The sequence below is a fragment of the Typopeltis vanoorti genome, chromosome 14, assembly GCF_054136105.1.
Source record: "Typopeltis vanoorti isolate ZY-2024b chromosome 14, IOZ_Tvanoo_1.0, whole genome shotgun sequence".
NCBI lineage: Eukaryota > Metazoa > Arthropoda > Arachnida > Uropygi > Thelyphonidae > Typopeltis > Typopeltis vanoorti.
This window is the reverse complement of record NC_143562.1, coordinates 94,697,084-94,717,362: the sequence shown is the minus strand read 5'-3', so window position 1 is coordinate 94,717,362 and position 20,279 is coordinate 94,697,084. Positions and strand designations below refer to the sequence as shown.

Sequence of the window (20,279 nt, the reverse complement as noted above, 5' to 3'; positions counted from 1 at the left end):
AAATTCATTAGAATATTCAGTGATAATTTTTTTTTCCTAAAAAATGTGTACAAAAAAGGGGGTGCGTCTTATACGCTGGCAAATACGGTACATATATCGATAAACACAAAGAGTGACTAACAATTTAACAAATCTTATAAAATTATAAACATTTTACTGGATAATCTGTCACTCAGTTCTTAGAAATTAATCAGTATAAGTGTTGCCAACTTAGCGACTTTGTTACTAGATCTAGCGACTTCTGAGCTTTCATGACGTATCCCCCAAAAAAATTACCATGCACCACCCAAGGGGTATGCATACCACAGGTTGAGAATCCCTATCTTAGAGAATACAGAAAAAAATGTAAGAAAGCTGTGATTAAAAGCAGCTAAACAAATGCCATGGGAAGACTTTGGTAAGATTACAGGAAATAATCATATCTAATCCTTGTTGATATATGGGAGTAGCTTTGATGGGCAAAAGAATTTGTTGCAAAATGCATTGCACTTGAAGGGGTTTGGAGTCAAGTGCAAAAAACATTGTTTGGTGTAAGAGTAAATGTGAAAAGTCAGGAAAACTAGAATGTCTGGATGGCTGTATGAAATATAAAGAATGAGAGAGAGAGAAATGATGCATTGTTAGAGATAAACTCCCTTGAAATGTAGGAACAATTTTGTTAAGAAAAGGAAGTGGAAACTGTGGAAATAAGAAGGGAATTTAGTTAAAGATTCAACTCAAGCTTCTTATTTGGATTACCTCGTGTAAAAGTTTCCTGAATGCTCATTAGCCCAGGAGTTAGCTGTCATATGTAAACATTAGTGCTAGAAGCATCAGAAATTGAGACAAGGAGTTCATAGCATTAGTAAATATAGTGAAACCAAAAGTTTTAGACATTATTTACACTTAGTGATGAAAGGGCTAGAGAGTACCACAAATGATTATAGATGAATAAAACCCAACCAGGGTAGAAATTTCCAATGGTGATGGTAGTATGAATAATACACGAAATGGGTTGAAGGCTGTTGGTATGAAAGAAGTTAAGAGAATAAAATACACAATCGAGTGCTGCTGCATACCAGGATCATCTGAAGAGGAACATGAATTACACATACAGACAAATATCATGAATATAAGGAGACCTATAATTTTGGATAATTTCAACTATAGGGACATAGACAGGAGCGAAGAGAAAGCATGCAAGATGAGGAGAAAATTAATGTATAGAATTATGCATGATGGATAATTACCTTAAGCAGCTTGATGAAGGGAACTGAGGTACAAGGACAGTGGATCTAGTAACAGCATTTAAGAATCTATTCATCTATTTGTAAATGAATTGACCATTGTGCCCACAACTGGTGAGAGTGATCATGCAGTTTTGACTTAAGAGGAACGTATGCAAGAGCTTTGACTAGGAAGAGCATATTTGAAACCATAAGCCAGGTGATTATAATAAACTGAGAAGGCAGCTTGAGGCAGTGCCTTGGCATGAGAAACTGTATAGTAGAGGAACCAACAGTGCAAATTAGTCAAATTGGTCAAAACGTACCCTGAAGGAAGATAACTGCATTCTCAGAATTAGAATTACTCACATGGGAGTTAAATGGATGAATAACACTTAATACAAGAGTTGCATGAAAAGAGTATGTTATGGTTCAAATATCATGAAAGAGTGATGACAAGACTCAGAATCTCTATATCAAGAGCAGAGTAGGGAGAGTGGCAGCCATTGTGAGGAAGGCAACAGAGGATTATGAATAAAAGTAAGCTGACTAAGCTAAAGGAAATCTGAAAGAATTTCATGCTTTTATGTAGCAAAATAAAAGGAAGAAGGAAAGAATAATTGTAGTGAATGCAGATGGTAGAAAAGTTGTCATATACTCAAGAAACAGACAAGTAAAGTGTTCACTTTAGAAAAGTATTTATTCTGAGCAGGCCCATTTTCTCCATTATTTTCTCACTTTTCACAAGACTTTGATAAGTCTACATCCAAGATTCTAAGGAAATGGAGAGACAGATGAAAAGATTTAGGAGTGAGAAACTGAGATGATGCCTGACAACATGGAACTGGATATATCAAAACAGACTAAGGAAATGTCATCTTCAACGTTTGAGGAATAAATAGAGGAAAAGAGATATGATAGAAGCAGACAAGTTGGTAATGGGTTGTTAAAGTATAGACACAACTGACAGTTTGGAGCCCGGAGATATTCCTGGAAGCACATAAGGTACAACTTCTTCCATGTTATGTGGCAAGTGTGTAGAATGGGTCACCATTAGATGTTGTGAATGCATCTTCCATAATGTGCTTAAGGAGAGATGCAGTAGGTTTTTAAGCATGTGTGTCTAATGAGATCTCCCTTGATGGGCCCTTGGACTCCCTGGATAAGCATTCATAATAATATCACAAACATAGCAAAATGTTCTATTGAAAAAGCTCTCTGAAGTAACTGAAAAAGATTTCTGAAGTAACTACTCTGAAGGACCTAAATAAATAAGCAGTGACAGAAGAGTGGTGGAAAATATCTTATCTTCTTTATACCCTCTTTTACTTTGCGGTGTCGAAGGTTTATTAATCATCGGACCTCAAACCGTTCACAGGATAAGGTGGTCAGCCCTACTCCCTGGTGTATGCTATTTCCTGTAGTGTTGAGTTCTTAAGGCTAATTTGTCTGCTTTGTGGGATGAAAAACCCCAGGATAAACTGGGGAAAAAACCCTACTGTCCACACCCAAGACCGGCTAACTTGGCTATGGCTGAGGAAGATCCTTCAGCTCCTCACGTCACCGACAGGAATCCTAGGACACTCCTTCCCCAGGCATATGGTTGCAAAGCATACAGCCACTAGGCTAACCATGCAGATGGTAGAAAATATTGAAGAAGAAAAATACAATCAGAAATACATATGAATACTTGAGATTAAAAAAAAAATGAGTATTGATATGTATTATTCCAAATTGCAGACAACATGTAACTTGAATATGCTCAAATAAGGAAGTATAAGTTTTACAGCAGTCACATTACATGATTCAGAAGGCATGATCAGAAAGCCTGGTAAGCAGATCTAGCCTAATTCTGGATGATCAAATTTGAGTCTACATAGTGATGTTTATTATAAAAAGGGAAATAAAAGAAAACTGAATGTGAGAATTACAGAAGGGACACTGAAAAGAGAAGAAGAAGATATTGAGAAGAACAAATTAGGTTCAGGCCAAAAAGGGGTTGTCAGAATCAGAATTTTTACTTTATAACAAATAAATCATGAGAAATAAAAATCTGTATTTGAGTTTTGCAAATTTTGAAAAGAAACTGATAAGGTACCAAGATAAAAACTCTTCAAACATTATATGGATAAATGGGTCTTCAAAGAGAGCAACAAATAGCATTAAGTTGTGAATCTGCTCTGAGAGCTGAAGGATACAGGAAGATGGGTTGGCATAAAATCAGATGCAAGAAAAGAATGAAAGCTATCTCTTCAATGTTATTCAATATCTGTATGGATTACATTATGAAGGACAGTAGTATTAAAAACTGATATTAAAAAACAGAGATATGAAACTTTCAAGAATATGATATCAGATGTTGTCGTCATCTGAGCAATTCAGGTATAGATTAAAAAAAACAGAGATATGAAACTTTCAAGAATATGATATCAGATGTTGTCGTCAGCTGAGCAATTCAGGTATAAGCTTTTTATTTCCTGTTCCTGCACAGAAGAGGTCTTAGAAACCTCATCTGTGCTGCTTCCAATCTTTGTCTGTTTCTTTGTTTTAGAATCTAGGTTTCACTTCCAAATTTGAGAGATGGTTTAGAGGTCATATTATGTAATCTCAAATGAGTTTCTTTAGTCATTTGTTTTCAAAAATTTCTTTTAATTATGTCATTCATTCTATTGTAAATTTGTACTCTTGCTTCCAAGTGTGAATCAGCATTGTATTGCAAGATTATATTTCCTAAGTATTTGAATTCTGTAATGAGTTCTATTATTTTACATTTTACTGTTAAGCATAATTTTGACATTTTGAATGGTGTTTCCACACATTGCCATAGCTTTTGTTTCAGATATTTTCTTTTCTTTTTTTTTTTTTTTGCTATTTCATTTAGATGGTTAGTTTCAATTTGGAGTTTATCTTCTGTGTTTGAAATTGGTATTTGATCATCTGCATAAAGTATTGTATTTAGTGGTGTTACGTCATTGTTTTCTTAAATATTTTACCTCTATTGTTCTCCTTGTGCCTACTGAGATCTGGCTTCTAAACTGACTTTCTGGGACCGTTTCTCTATTCGAGCTCTGACAAAATTTATTTGTTAATGCTGCACCAGTCAGAACTCTAGGACAGAAATTCTTATCCGAAGAAACGTTCCCAGAATTCAAGTAATACCTTATATAGATTAAGTAGTTAGGTAGATTGAGTTCTCAGTATACAGTCTCGATATTTTCATAAGTGGTAAAATTCAACCTCTTACTCAGACAAACTCAGGTATACATGGGAAAACATTTATTATATATTTATCTAAGAACATTACAATTTAAACAACACATATAATCAAGCAAATCAAGGTTAATATTAAAATACAAGTAAAGCAGGGTAATAATAGTCAAACAGATAGGATATTCAAACACACTTATGAGAATCTCATGTTCATTTATATCACAAACATGGATGTCGGTATTAAACTAGATTACTGCTACTCACGACCCATACACATTAAACCTGGTCTATAAAACTTATGAACATAGACTACCAGTCCAATTCGATTAACATAACACAGGAAATTGTCTCAAGATTTTCTCTCTCTTCTTTTCTAAACTCTGTCCATTTTACACCTTCGTTACCAATAGATAACACATAAAAAAGAAGATTTGTACGTTACCACCTTGTTAGATGATTTCTCGATCCTTCCGTCTGTTCTTTGTTATAGATTGTCCCTCTGTATGATGGATTGTCGCCACGCGGGCATCACGTGCTGGTCCTGAATTCACTACTTGTTTCTTTTGGGCTTACGAACTTTTCGTGTCACCACTTCTAACATGATTTACCTTCAAAGGAATCCTTTGCCGCTTTCTCATCAGTTAGATCCACACCGATGGTCTAAAACTCGAACACTGCCGTCATCTCATGCTATATTTTCTTCGATTCGTGTTGCTCAGCAATGGGGAAACACGCTGCCGCTTTGCATCTTCACACGTCTTGTTGGGTATCAGGCATTCTGATCTGCTCGGGAACTTTGAGCAGGAGACCCACGCGGAGGGCACAGACGACTGAGGTCCACCACAGGAACCAGGAGAAAAAACATAAAAGGAAGTCCCTCTCAACGATGTGAATCCGTTTTAAACCCCAATATAGTGCCCTCTTTCTGCACTCCTTGTCTATGACACTCTCCCATTTGCTGTCACCGAGTGATGTCACCTCCTTGCTGTTCGTGCATCGCTTTTTTTTGGGGAATGTGAATTTCTTGCACCTTCCACGAATGCCTATTCATCGCTCATTATGTCATCTTTGGTGGTCAAATTGCAACCTTTGAACTTTCGTTCACACGATGATACACGACTTTATACATGGCATATTTTAACAGTGATGTTTTTGACAAATTAAGATTCCATCTATTTTAGACAATAACCTTAAGCATAGTACAACTTAATATTTATTTCCTCCTTTGATTTCATTTTAATTTAAGATTCAACCTCTTCTTTTATATTTTAATTCCTTTTTTAAGCAAAGTTAATATCTGTATCTTTACATATTATGTCTGTTTTTGCCAAGAGTATGTGTGCTTTTGCTTGATATTGTTCTCTTGTTAAATCTTGGATGGAGTGGTTCTATTCTTGATAGAGCCATCATTCAAGATCTAACAAAGGCCCCCTTCTTTTTTCTAAAAATGTTTGCTAGAAAATTTTTCCAACTTCTGATTTTCCCTCTCCTCTCTGGAGATGACTCTTCCATCTTGATTTCCCAAAATTAGACTCACGCCTGGCCCAGAATGCATCTTCTGTGCTCTGAATGGACACTTGACACATGTTATGAACATTGCCTTGCGCGTCCTGCCTTCCTTGAGGCACATCTAGGTCATCTGTCATTTTGTTGTGAGCCTCCTCAGATTTACTATTATTGCTAACTTGGCTATCTTCAACCGCCTCTTTGTTGGATTTCCTTGTTCCACTCTAGCCAGGTGTTCATTTTCTAATCCTTCAGCTTGATCTATACCTCTGGCATCAGATTTCTGGTTCTCATGTGATAAGGCAAGCTCTTTTGAATTTGGCTGAGTGCAATCCACATGGTTCTCTTTGTTCTCTGTCAACTTAACATCTTCAATGTTCTGGGGCCTACTTTTCAGAGGGATGTCTCCTTTACTCTGATCTCTAAGGCTCTGGTATGTTGCCTTAGTATTTTCTTTCCCAGAGAAACTGATCCTTTCACTGGAATAATCGCATGAGAAACCATGTTTCCCTAGGAAATCCTCCTCTAAAATTAATCCTACTCGAGAGAGTGAGTTCTTGGGCAGAATTAGGAAGTTATGCCAGGCATACAAGCCAAATGCTGACAATCCTATTTTTAGTCTTACTGCTTTGGTGGCGTGAGTTGCGCGCGGGGGGGGGGGGGGGGGCGGATATCCCTAAAAGTTTGACAGATTCTCTCAGCCTCTTGACCCTTCCACTCACACAAGCCCCCCAGTTCCTTGAGACATTCCTTAGAGATAATGATAATGGAAACTTGGGAACTGGTGTCAAAGAGTGCTTTGAGATCCTTCCCGCAAATTCTTCCACTCACTGCAATCTCAGGCAACTGTTTTTTTGCCTTGCTTCCCACTCCTATCAGGTTGTCTAGCACAAAAGTGGGAAGTCACTTCAGGCTGATACCTTGCTCTTGAGTTTCCTGGTGATACAAAGCAGTCTCGGGCAATATGCCCCAACTTGTTGCAGTTGTAGCACCTAGGAGGTTCTCGGCGGTAGCCTCTTCTACTTTCTCCGTCCAGGGACAAAGTAGATTTATTTTCACACCTGGCAGATAGCTCAGTCAACTTTCCCATCATTGTGTCCATCCTTTCTAACATAGGCTGTTGCAATCTTTCTACCTCTCTCTCTGAACTATTATTGTTATCCCCTCTTCTTGGGAGGAAAGAGATTCATGATTCTTGGGAGATTCCAATGTTAATTGATTAATCACTGAGTCAAGACATTCTATATACAGCTGTTGAAACTTCTCTACCTCTTGTCTAATCAAGGAGTGAACTTCGCTAAATTCACAGGCAGCAACACTACAGATTGACTAAGTCTTATTTCTTCCATTACCTCCCTGCACCTTCTGTTTCTCCTTCCTGTCCATTCCCTCCCTTGCTGGGAGGGAATTTCTACCCACATTTGTACTTTCCTTGATCATATTAACTGGGCTTGCTACAGCTGTGGGACAAATATCCCCAAGCAGCTGTTCCCTTTCTTTTACAGCCTTGAAACAATCCCTCAGAGTAGTTATCCCCTTCCCGAACGCTGTTTCCCTCAGTTCTCGCCTTAGACCAACTCTAAAATGCTGGAATATGGCCCATTCCAAGTGATCTTTCTCCTTGTTGGGCAAATTTATAGTACTAGCAAATGAGAGCAGCCTGTTGTGAAAGTCAGAGGCACATTCTCCTTCCTTCTGCACTATCTTTTGGAGCTTCCAGAGGCTGGGTCCCACATTTTTCACCCTTGAAAACTAGGAAATGAGGATTTCTCTAAACCTCCAGTAATCCAAAATCTTTCTTAGGAGTGGCGAGGAGTAAAAGAAACTCTTTGCTCTTCCAACTAGCTTACTGCAAAGCAGAATAAGCAGCTGGAAGTCACTCCATCGTCCAATCTTCCTAAGCTTTTCTATGTAGTCAAAAAAAGCCTTCACATCATCAGAGTCCTCTCCAGAGAACTGAGGAAACATCTGCTGGGGGTTTATGCTTTTAAAAAATTCTGGATCACTCAGGTCCGAACTAGATGGAAGAGACATTCTTGTACACTTGGCTTATACTCTTACATAAAAATTAAACTTCAAAGTTCCCTCCCTTTTTCTTTTTCCAAAATGTCCTGATTGCTGAGTATGAGATCAAAGACCAACTCACGGTATTTGATCCAGTTCTTTTATTTCTTTGGATCAAGCACATCCTGTCAGCGGCACCATTGTTACGTCGTTGTTTTCTTAAATATTTTACCTCTATTGTTCTCCTTGTGCCTACTGAGATCTGGCTTCTAAACTGACTTTCTGGGGCCGTTTCTCTCTTCAAGCTCTGACGAAATTTATTTGTTAATGCTGCGCCAGTCAGAACTCTAGGACAGAAATCAAGTAATATCTTATATAGATTAAGTAGTTAGGTAGATTAAGTTCTCAGTATACAGTCATGTTTGGAGTGAGGATATTAAAAGCAAAGTTATATATTAATGATAAATTGCTAAGTGTTCAATGAAAGTGGAAACCTGGGAATGATAGTAGACATAGAGTTAAAGTTTAGAGACATGTTGTTAAGATGGTTAACCTACATCACAACTGAATAAATGTAATGTTGAAGATAAAACTAACTTATAAGAATAAGGACATTATTCTTTAACTGTACAAGTTATTTCCACTCACTTTGATAATACTCTTGGATACTGTGCTTGATATGGTGAACAATGTTCAGAGGAGATGAGAAGACATCTCCTATGTTATCCTATGAAGGTATCAAGGTTATCAACTTGGTTAACCTCTACAGGATCTGGCCTATGGAATTCTGCACATGAAGAATGGCTGAAGGAATGCATCTTTAAAGTTTGAGTAACAGAAGGAAGAGAGCAGAAAACATAAGTTGATAAGATCTTATAGCACAGACATTACTGAGATTTTACAATTCATGATGGGCTGGAGGAAGAATTAGGTGAAATTTCTGGAAATTAAGTAAGAATGCAGTAAGGAAGTATGTAGGGCCCAGGTTCTTCTCTTGGCATGTGTAATGACTTTGGATGTTATGAGTGCATCTTCCATGAATGATTTTAAAGAAAAATATGACATTTAAGAATTCCTTGATCTGGAGAAGGATCTTACTTAATGAGTTCTTCTCCTGGAGGAGCTTGCATAATAACAATAATAATAATAATAACAACATTAACCTAGCAGTATACAAGATAGTGTTAAACTTAACCCTCCTACCGGCCAAGGTGGATGAAATAGCAAGACTGCCCCAGACTTTTTCATGGATCAAAACTTCATCGGCATTCTATCTTTTATCAAGTATTTACCCTCCTCTGCTGTTAATCCCTTAATGGCGATTTGAGAGCCATTAGCGGATTAACTGTGGTCTGGCGACTTTTGTGTCACTTGTCTTTACATGTACTCTGTTACTTCGAATTTTCTTCACTGTACTAGGATATTTGATCGTTTTTTTTTTGTTTTTTTTTGCTGAACAATTTATTTCTTGTATCTTTTTCCAAAAATAGAAGTTTCACAACTGCCAAAATAAATAATCAATCCTGAAATGACCATAGATCAACCTTTGCAATGAATATACTTTAGTAATAGTTAATTTCCTCCAATGACAGTATAGATTCTTTTCTGCGAATTTGCAAATGTTTGTTTGTTTACGTCTAAAATATTTTGTCAAATATTCATATTTTTAAATAACATTTAGTGAAATAAATATGACATTTTGCTTTCTTTGTTTGCAAAATACCTTTATATGGATTGTCACATTTCAATTTCAGGAACAATTTTTTTTTTTTTTTTTTTTTTTTTTTTTTATGAACAACAAATGATTATAAACTGCATTACTTGGTTTCTGATATTGTATCTTTTTTAGTATCAAAAATTTATACCTAATGGTATTTTATCAGAGACTCTTCACCTTCTTCTGCTGAAAATTGCAAAAAAGGTTTTTTTTTTTTTTGTAGGATGCACATTACTATAATATCCAGTGCTTAACCACTGTAGATATGTTGAAAATATAATAGGAAGGATATCCTGTATGGAATGATTAAAAATTTATGCTCATTTGTAGGATTTTTTACTGCAAACCCCCCCCCCCTCCTGTCCTGGAACTGAGTTGCATAACTACTTTAAATCTTTATAGCTTTGAAAGCTTTCAGATGGTATTTAAGATCTCTTATTTCAGTTTACCGTTTTGACAAAAGAAATAAAGCAATAATATTGTTGTATATCGAAGCTTCTAATTCTGTACTCTTTCTTTGAATCTGAAATCAGCGGTCTGCTGAAATTATTCCAAGATTTAGAAATACTATGCTGTATTTTCAACATGTAAAACCCACACAAAGAAATTTCAATTGTGTTATTTCTGTTTCTTTTTTTAAAAAAAAATCTAAATATTACTACTTCTATTTCTGCTGATTGCTATTTCTGAAATACGTCTTAGAAATTCTGGACAATAATCCTCTTACCTAGAGGAAAAGCTAAAAGTTTTAGATTACTCTTTTGAGAAACACAAGACAGAAAGTTTCCTAGAAGTCGCACTAAATTGCCTCAAGCAAGAATGTCTTGTTTCGTTTTCTGTTGTTCAGATATCCTAACACAGTAAAACTGACATTTCTTTTACAGGCTGATGAAGTATTTATGCCAAAAATGATTTCTTTATTTATAGTGATCTGTTTCGCTTTTATTATCGAAAAATTCTAAATTATTTGATAATTATCTTGAAAAAAATCACTGCTATTGCTGTTGCTGCTCTTGCTTGCCATCTCAGAAATGGGTGGTTCTAATATTCCTTTCTGCCCAGTAACAAGTTGTAGACTAACGGAGATTGCCAACCCCCCCCCACACCACCACCACTGGGAACCAGATCAAAAGAACATGCCCAGAAGGCAGCACACTAAAATACCTCGTGCAATAACTGAATATTTTACAGGCAGAAATTCCTTGTTCTGTTTTTCCATCTTTCTGATTGATTAGTAGACATTCGAAGCATATTCTGATATTGCATTTGTAGGATGACAGTGTTTTTAAATATTAATTTCCCCTATTAGCCAACGTCACATAACTTCCTGATTTATAATAATAGGGAAATAATATGTATATTTTCTTATTTATAATTTGCAAATTTATAATAATCAAAACTTAGTTTCTGTGTCGAAAAAATTAACCATTATGTGGAACAATTATTATGGAAAAATCACAAATGAAATAAAAACTGTACCTATGTTTCATAACAGCTTTCGGGTGTCTGGTAATGTTGCAACGGGAGGGGGGGGTGATGCTATCAAAGTCGAAATAAAGTTCATTTGTATTGTGAAAGGAAATGAAATTTCACATTTGATGCATTTGATATACATATTTTGAATGATAAAAATAAGCAAATGTATCGCTTACTTTAAAAATTGGAGGATAAAATATCTGAATTATGCAGTAAATATCTATAACTGTTAATTTCATTTTGTAATGACCAATTATACAGGGAAACCAAGAAAGTGAAAGTACAAAGAATAGTAGATTACTACATAATATAAAGAAAAAATTTTGTGATATGGTTAAAGAATTTCATGTTATTCTCTATAAAGCAAAGTTGCTCCAGCATGTCCTAAAGGAAATCTGTGAAGTATTATTCGATTTCGATGGTTTTGTACAAAAATAAAAATAATATAATCTGGAATGTCGGCAGCCAGTTTTCTTTTCTTTTTTTTAAAAGAATATTTCAAATAATTATCGTGAATTAATTTCTTCGAGAACAAAGAATAATGTTTTGTCTAGAAAGCGATTAGAAAAAAATTAGCGCAAAAAAATTAAAAATGAAATTTGTTCTCCAAGGTAAGGCAATATTTAAGTGAAGAAATTATTCAAGATCTTTATTTTGTCCAGAAATTAAAATTGTATTGTATCTATCCTATATAACTAAAATCCAGTTGACCAGCATAGAACAAGGATGTGTGTTTCTTGTTATAGGCAACCGAGAGGTAGCTACGAACGTGAGATAATCCGATTAACCGTTCTCTTCAGCGTGAGGGTTTATCACACCTTCTAATGCCTTCTAATGGACAGGATGGTCAAATTGCACTTCTTATCCTGGTTCTTTAAACAGGTGGGCTGAATCATATCCAGATTTAGTTGGACGTCTATAGACGTCCTAGCCGTTTGGAAGGTTAAACCAGTATTAAGTTATAGATCTAAGAGGTGAATTGGAAATAAAACAGTAAGAAGACGGATATCATTGGTGCTCGGGGATGAGTGAGAAGAGCTCATCAATGGTGGTATGGTTACAAACACAATTAGAGAGGAAGGGATAGCAAAACAAGCGTTTAATGCTAGAAAAGACCCAAAGAAAGAAATACATATTGAACTGGCAGTCAGTAGTGCTACAGTAGGCCAAAATATAAAATCTGACAATAGTGGAGATTTGATGAATAAGGTTAGTTCAGAGGAAACTTGTTGATAGAAAGCTATCAACAAGTTTAGTAATAATGTAAAACGATTATGTAATACTATCATAGCATCTATCACAGCTCTACAGGTGGTGCATAGTATATAAATCCTGCATTCTGAATTTCAAGTTTTCAATTAAATTCAAATATTTAAAAAGTGCATTTCCTTTCTACCTCTAATCTATGAAAATCAAATTTCCCAGATTAGAAATAAAAAGGAAAGTTTACCAAGGTTATAAAATTACTTGGTATCTTTAACAGAAAAGTTTATAATTTCAGCATTCTTTAATAAAAGAACTATACATGTATATCACTGCTCTTTAATTCATATAAAAGCATATTTACTGGATATTTCTTAAAATCATGTTCTGGAGCACTATTTTTAGCATGTCGTGGTGGTAACTCAGTTAAATAAGTAGCAAAGCGAACATCAGCCCTTTGGAGGTACTTCTGAAACCATGAAGCCGCATCATCACCACAGTCCATAACTGTTGCAGGATCTCCCCATATTCTAAAAGATCAATTTTAACAACAATTGAAAAAAGCATTTTCAGTTAAGATATTTTTCACTGAAAAAGTATTATGAAGTATTAGGTTATATACATTACTGTATATTAGAGAGAGAATCTCTCTCTCTCTCTCTCGATGGCCACAACTTGTAAATTAACTGCGTGGATAGGCTTATGTGTTCGTCAGACATGTTATGATAGGTTTCACGGTATAAAAGAACACAGATGGTTAAGCAAATAACTATTTATTAACTTAAAAGCTAATATTTCGCTGGTCTTATATCCAGCATCTTCAGAGCACACAACACAAAGTTTGTTACAAAGGCAAGACAACCACAATCCGGTGTAACAGTGGGGACAGTATAAGTGATTGCAGCATGCAACACAAGACTAAAGTCCTAATATGGCGCCATCTAAGTTAAAAAAAAAAAAAAAAAAAAAAAAAATTTCCAAGTTTTGAAATAGTAGTCCAAATGATAAAAAATAAAAGTAATAAATATTAATTTGGTCTTAGGATGACTGTCTCCCAAATCTTTGGTAGATTTATACAGCCATACTTGTTAAGGTTTGGGGTATGTTTCAAGGCTTCTGTTGATTCCAGGAGCAACCTCTCTGACTTGTAGAAGCTTCTGTGCGTTACTTTTGTTTCTTTCCAATTGATCCTGTGTGCAGGGGTATCCAGAGCATGGTCTGCCAGACCCGACTTACCATAGCGAAAGTGTCGGATATATTTTTTGTGTTCACTGAGGCGGATGTCCACATTTCTTCCTGTCTGTCTGTAGTAGGCTTGATGGCAAGAACAGGGCACTTCATAGACACCAGGATGTGATAAAGGAGTGCATTTGTCCTTGGGTGAACGGATGAGAGTTGCTAATTTTTTATAAGGTTTAAATACTGTGCGTAATTGGTGTTTGTTAAGCACCCTAGATATCTTTTCAGATGTGCCTTTAATATATGGGATGGTGATTGTTTTGTTGTAGTCTTCTGTGGTAGATAGAGGGGATTTATGGGTAGCATTTAGTATGTTATCTATTTTACGGGGATTATAACCATTGTTTAAGAAGGTTTGACGTAGGTGAGAAAGTTCAGCAGTGAGAGCACTGTCATTGGAACAGATTGTTCTAGCTCTATGGGTTAGTGTTTTTAAGATACCATATTGTTGAGAAGGGTGATGGTGTGATTGTTTGTGTAAGTATCTCCCTGTATGTGTGGGTTTTCTGTAAACAGAAAATGATAAGGTACCTTCTGGAAGACGTGTGATCAGTGTGTCCAAGAAAGGCAGGCAGTCATTGGCTTCTAGTTCCATTGTAAAGTGGATTTTAGGATGCTGGCTATTTAGGTGCGCTAAAAATGTATTCAATGTGTCTGGGCCACGTGGCCAAATGGCAAACACATCGTCAACATAGCGTAGCCAGAGGCTAGGTTTGAGAGTGGCTGTGTTGATAGCTAATTTTTCCAGATGTTCTATGTAGAAGTTGGCTAAGGGGGGAGAAAGAGGTGAACCACAGCTGTCCCATCTAGATGGGACAGCTATCCTGGTGTCTATGAAGTGCCCTGTTCTTGCCATCAAGCCTACTACGGACAGACAGGAAGAAATGTGGACATCCGCCTCAGTGAACACAAAAAATATATCCGACACTTTCGCTATGGTAAGTCGGGTCTGGCAGACCATGCTCTGGATACCCCTGCACACAGGATCAATTGGAAAGAAACAAAAGTAACGCACAGAAGCTTCTACAAGTCAGAGAGGTTGCTCCTGGAATCAACAGAAGCCTTGAAACATACCCCAAACCTTAACAAGTATGGCTGTATAAATCTACCAAAGATTTGGGAGACAGTCATCCTAAGACCAAATTAATATTTATTACTTTTATTTTTTATCATTTGGACTACTATTTCAAAACTTGGAAATTTTTTTTTTTTTTTTTTAACCTAGATGGCGCCATATTAGGACTTTAGTCTTGTGTTGCATGCTGCAATCACTTATACTGTCCCCACTGTTACACCGGATTGTGGTTGTCCTGCCTTTGTAACAAACTTTGTGTTGTGTGCTCTGAAGATGCTGGATATAAGACAATAAACTTAAAAGAAATCACAAAATCAAGATTAAGATAATTAATGTAACAGCATTTCAGAATTAAAAAAATCCTGTTGAAGATTCATAACAAATACTTTTCTCTTTACATGTGGCTACTATATCAATTAAATATTAAGAACATTCAGAAGTACCTGTTGTGAGAGAGTTCAAGAAATTTTTTGCTTATTGTTACATACAAACATATAACCAAATTCATCAGCTGTTTTCTGCTCATTAACACAAGCTTGTTTAATTTTCATCACCACCAGGTGTTCATCAAGTTCTTGTAATGAGAGAAATTAATATCTAAACATCAGCATCATATTTGGTTCATTAAGTATCACAAGTCCAGCATGAAAATGACAACAGTCATGAGATATTCTGGAATAATTTCAAAATATCTTATATAGGTACACATGAGGTTTGTTCAAAGAATGCTCAGAAGCTGTATTATGTGGTTAAAATAATAAATACAATGATGGACTGACCATGCCCAAAGATTGAAAAACTATAATTTCCAACTGTATTAAATTTTTGCACCCCCACCCCCAAAGTGCCAAATGCTGTTAGAATTTTAAACTAGTTCGCATGTATATATAATTTCATATATACCATTCAAATTTTTTTTAGGTTTTTCCCTGAAAAACTTCAGTTTCCAAAAATCCCAGCACATATCTTGCCCTACAATTTTTTAACTTTAATTTTTTTTTGGGAAAAAAAAAAAGTGCGAGTTATATTAGAGTAAATACAGTAAGTATATATTTTTAATAGCATAAAATTTTTGCCCTGGTATCAGGGCATCTTCAATATGACTTCTAAATTAAACAAGAACAGAAACCGGTATATTCAACAATGACAAGTGCGAACCACATATAGTCTAATTATATTAAGGTTCTAGTAAAAATAGCTTTAACAATATTTAATAATAAATACAAATATCATAAAAAATAAACAAATAATTAAATTTAAATGAATTCTGTAATTTGTGAAGAACTATTTCCCATAAGAGACATAACTGAAGTCCATTGTTTCTATATAGATTCAGTCACTGTAGCATGTAGCAAGATCCAACTCTCTTTGTATAGATGTTCCAGAAGATTACTACTTTTATGGAGAAAACCTTCATTTTTTTCCCCTGAAGAATGCAATGGTCTGGTGGTAACATGCTCTGCAAGTCCCTGTTGCTCTAGCTCATGGAACTTAATGTAATCTAAATATTCATCACAACACATGGCTGCAGATCAACCTGTTTGGCCAAAATACGATAATCTACACTAGCAAGGAATTTGATACACTTGATGGGCTAATGGCAGAAGTTCAGCTGATCCTAGAATAGTAAACATCTTGTTGATAAGGCAGAAGAACACTTGTAGGCCAAGGGATATAAGTAGTTTAGCTGCACCTTCTAAGATGCCTTTAACACAGAGAATGGGGACACAATGAACCACCTCTGTATCGCTTTCGATGAGAGGCAGATGACAAGGAAACTCTGTAATTATTATCTTGTTGACATACAATTCAGTAAAGCCATTAGTAAGGAAGGCAGACTTAATGTGATTTATTTCTTGGGAGATCATAACTGTCAAAAATCTGGCACTTTAGTACATTGAGCACACTCTCTTTGTCCTGCTGAATTGCTGCTCTCCAAAGAATTAAATCACATCAAGTTCCTCATCAATTTCCTGCAATTCAGTACCATCAATGTGATACATAGTCTTATCTTATAATCATAATCTTATATTTTGCAACCTTCATTCTCCTCGATTGCATTTGACCATATACTACTCTCTGGCATTTATCTGTCATCTGCCCTATCCATGACACAGGCTATCTTTCATTCTCCTTTCCTCTTACTTATGTAATAGTTTTTCATGCAGATTTTGTTAAATGCCTCTGCAACCCTTGAGATACTAACTGGTTTGTGACCTGCTATCTCTCTTTCTCTCTCTTTTGGATCCACCTTTATGGTGGAATGATCTTATCCTCTTTCTACTCTAAACTTCTGGCAAAGTACGGCCATAACATGGTCAAATGCGAGTAAATTACTGAGGCAATACTACCATTTACAAAGCCTTGATACGTCATAATTCTATCCACCCATTGCTGGATTTTACTTTTAGCCAATTTTTCCAATAGTTTAACCACAACTCTTGAGAGCCTAATTGGACAGTAATTTGTTACTTCTGTCTTACCCTCTTTATACTCCACTGGAACCTTGCCAAGGCTGAGACTTAGATTAAACAACATGATTAAAAGTGCTCCCAATTTTCTTGCATATCTGCATAGTACAGACCAACATGCCATCCAGTCCCATTGCTGTATTAACATTGATAGTGTTTAATATGCTGAGTACCTCCAGTTTGTCTACCTCAATTCTCACATCAGTCTCTCTCTCTCTGTCACATCAGTAACTGCAAAATCTCCACTTGGATGACACATCCTTGCAAAGCAATCACCCAGCAACTCAACTATTTCTTCTGCTTCTGTCATTTTCCTAATATCAGCATTAATTAAAATTACTCTTCCATAATCATTCTTTCTCTAGGTCATGAAAAAGTTCGTTTGCACAGCAAAAAAAAAAAAATCATTTACTTTAGCATGCTTGGCAAATTTTCTCTCATAATCTGACTTTTTAGCCTTTCTTATCATACCAGCCACCCTACTTGCCTGCACTTTGCACTGCTCATGAGTATAATGATAATTATTTGGGGGGGGGGAATTCCTGTTTATATTGATACACATCCAATAAATCCTCATCCTCATTTGATTTATTTTCCTGACTCTGACTATTCAGTTTGATACTGTCTCTCACAAACCATATCTGAATTTGTGGTTTCACATAAACTCGTTTTGACTGAGAATGGAATATGTTTAGCAGTCTGCCAGAAGAAGATTACATGGTCACTTTCTTTGATCAGAGGAGATTCTAACTTGGTTATGAGCATATCTTCTGACGCTATTACCAGATCCAGCACTCTCAAACCCCCTTGTCCCCTACATGATATATCACTTCAGTTAATTATTCCTTAGTAGCTATGTAAAATCCATTTCCATCTTGCCATGCACCTTTTCCTCCCTGCAGTGTATTGTATGTCACCATACTTGAAGTCCTTCATAATAACTGCTGGGTCTGAACTCATGCTAATCTGCCAATGTATGGCATCCACATCTTTCTGTTCACTTCCAGGTCTATAGCAGGACCCCCCCACACACACTAGCAACCAGAAGTAAAGGAAATGAGTGAGTTTTAGAGGGACAACTACCTCAGGCAGTACGTAACAGAAGGCACATGAGGATTGAGGATCTTGGATTTGATTATCTGATCAAAGGATGTTATCATAAATGAGGTATCAAATCTCCCTCCAGTTGATGAGAGTGACCATGAAGTGAACTGGGTGGTTGACAACCAAGTGAGGACTTCTGAGGAAAGGGTATATGTGGAACTACAAGGTTGGTGATTATAAAAAGCTCAAGAGACAGACTGCAGCTATAGCATAGAATGACAAGTTGTGTGGAAAGGAGATCAATGTTGTTTGGATGATATTCAAGAACTATCTAGTAGAAGCAATGTCTAACTGTATTCCAAAGGTCAGAAGGTTAAATAAGGTAGGTATGAAATGGATAAATGAAGAGATTAAGCATGCAATACAGAGAAAAAAGGCATTACAGAGGCAACATAAGAGGTGTGGTAATTATAAATTCCCTGGGGAATACAAAGAACAGGCAAAGAGAGTGACTCGGTAAGGGTAGCAAAAGTTCAGTATGAGCAGCAGTTAGCTAATGAAGCAAAAAAAAAAAAATTCTACAGAATTCTTTCAATATGTAGCCAGCAAAAAACTGAGTATGGTAGGATGGCACTGATTGGAGAAAATGGTATAATGGCATGAGGACAACTGCTGTGGAGGATATAGTTGAGATATTGAATACACAGTTCATAAAAGTCTTTCATCCTTGTGAATGTAACATCATGGAGAGTTTGAGAGCAGTGGATGATGAGGAAGAGAGACTGACTGTGAGTGAGGAACAGATATATGGGGAATTAAGTAAACTTGATATTAATCAGACTGTAGGACTTGATGATATAATCACTGCGTATTTTGAAGGAATGTGCCAGAAAGTTGACATCTGCCTTGACATTTGTTTAATATGAGTCTTATATTGGGTAAAGTTCCAAAGAAGTGGAAGAAAGGCAAGATTGTACTGCTTCATAAAGGAGGACAGAATTCAAGGATCAAATTATTAGCCAATCTGTGTATTAGGTGTTGTGGTTAAAGTGTTGGAAAGGCTAGTGAAAATGAGGATTCAGAATTGGATGACAACAAGTGTATCATCATTGATGGACAGCATGGATATGCTAAAGGGAGGTCATGTTTTAGTAATCTACTTACCTGTTACAATAAAGTTACAGCAGCATTGGATGCTGGAGATGAATACACAGTAGAATACTTAAACCTTGTAAAAGCTTTTGATAGGTTACTGCATGATAAGTTGATAGTCAAACTAGAACAGATGGGATGGGATATTAGACTGCTGGTGCATTGGATTGTAGATTAGTGGTCTGATAGATATCAACAAGTTGTATATGTGGGAGGCATATCCCAGAAAAGGAAGGTCACTAGTGGTGCCTCAGGGATCTGTTTCAGGGCCTTGTTTAACCTGCATGTTAATGATATTGGGTAGGATTTGAATGGGAATATACAGCTGTTTGCAGATGATGCAAAGTTAGGACAAACTATGAGGAGCACAGCAGACATTGTGGCCTTACAAGAAGACTTGAATAGACTGCGTGAACAGGCACAGGAGTGGGGATTCCAGTTCAATGTTGCAAAATGTAAGGTTTTGAAATTCAGAAAACAAAGATGGGATACAGAATTTACTCTTGGGTGTGTGTGTGGGGGGGGGGGGAAATATTGTTATAGGTGGAGGAAATAAGAGATTTTGGGGTGTTGGTGGATAAGGATCTAAAATTTAGAGGACATATTGCCAAAATTGTCAGGAAAACACAAAATTCTGACAATGATGAGGAGGATCCCAACCTGTAGAAGTAAGGTGATTTTGGTTCCATTGTATAAGGCTCTGAGTACGCCACATATGGAATACTGTACAAAGATATTTGATCACCTGGTTTTCGAAAGGGATAAAGAGATGTTGGAGAAGGTCCAGAGGCAATTGACCGAAATAGTTTCCGATCACTGGAATGTTGGATATGAAGAAAAGTTGAGATGATGCAATTTGCAGTCTAGTGGACAGGAGGAAGAGGAGTGATATGATAGGTAAGGGATTTTTATGGGATTAATGCTGAAAAGGTTTTTCATAAAATGGTGAGAGATTGAGGGAGAATAAGAGGTCATCC

General features: G+C 36.3%; 1 protein-coding gene across 3 annotated transcripts in view; it reads right to left on the bottom strand.

Annotated features, from left to right (window-relative positions):
- The window catches only part of LOC150099775 (mitochondrial amidoxime reducing component 2-like), a 229,233-nt gene that overhangs the window by 111,477 nt on the left and 97,477 nt on the right, over positions 1–20,279 (bottom strand). For all 3 annotated transcript variants that reach the window (XM_090404065.1, XM_090404067.1, XM_090404066.1), the window contains exon 4: positions 12,686–12,851. In XM_090404065.1, coding sequence (XP_090260191.1) covers positions 12,686–12,851 — 166 coding nt within the window. The remainder of the gene's footprint in view (positions 1–12,685; positions 12,852–20,279) is intronic.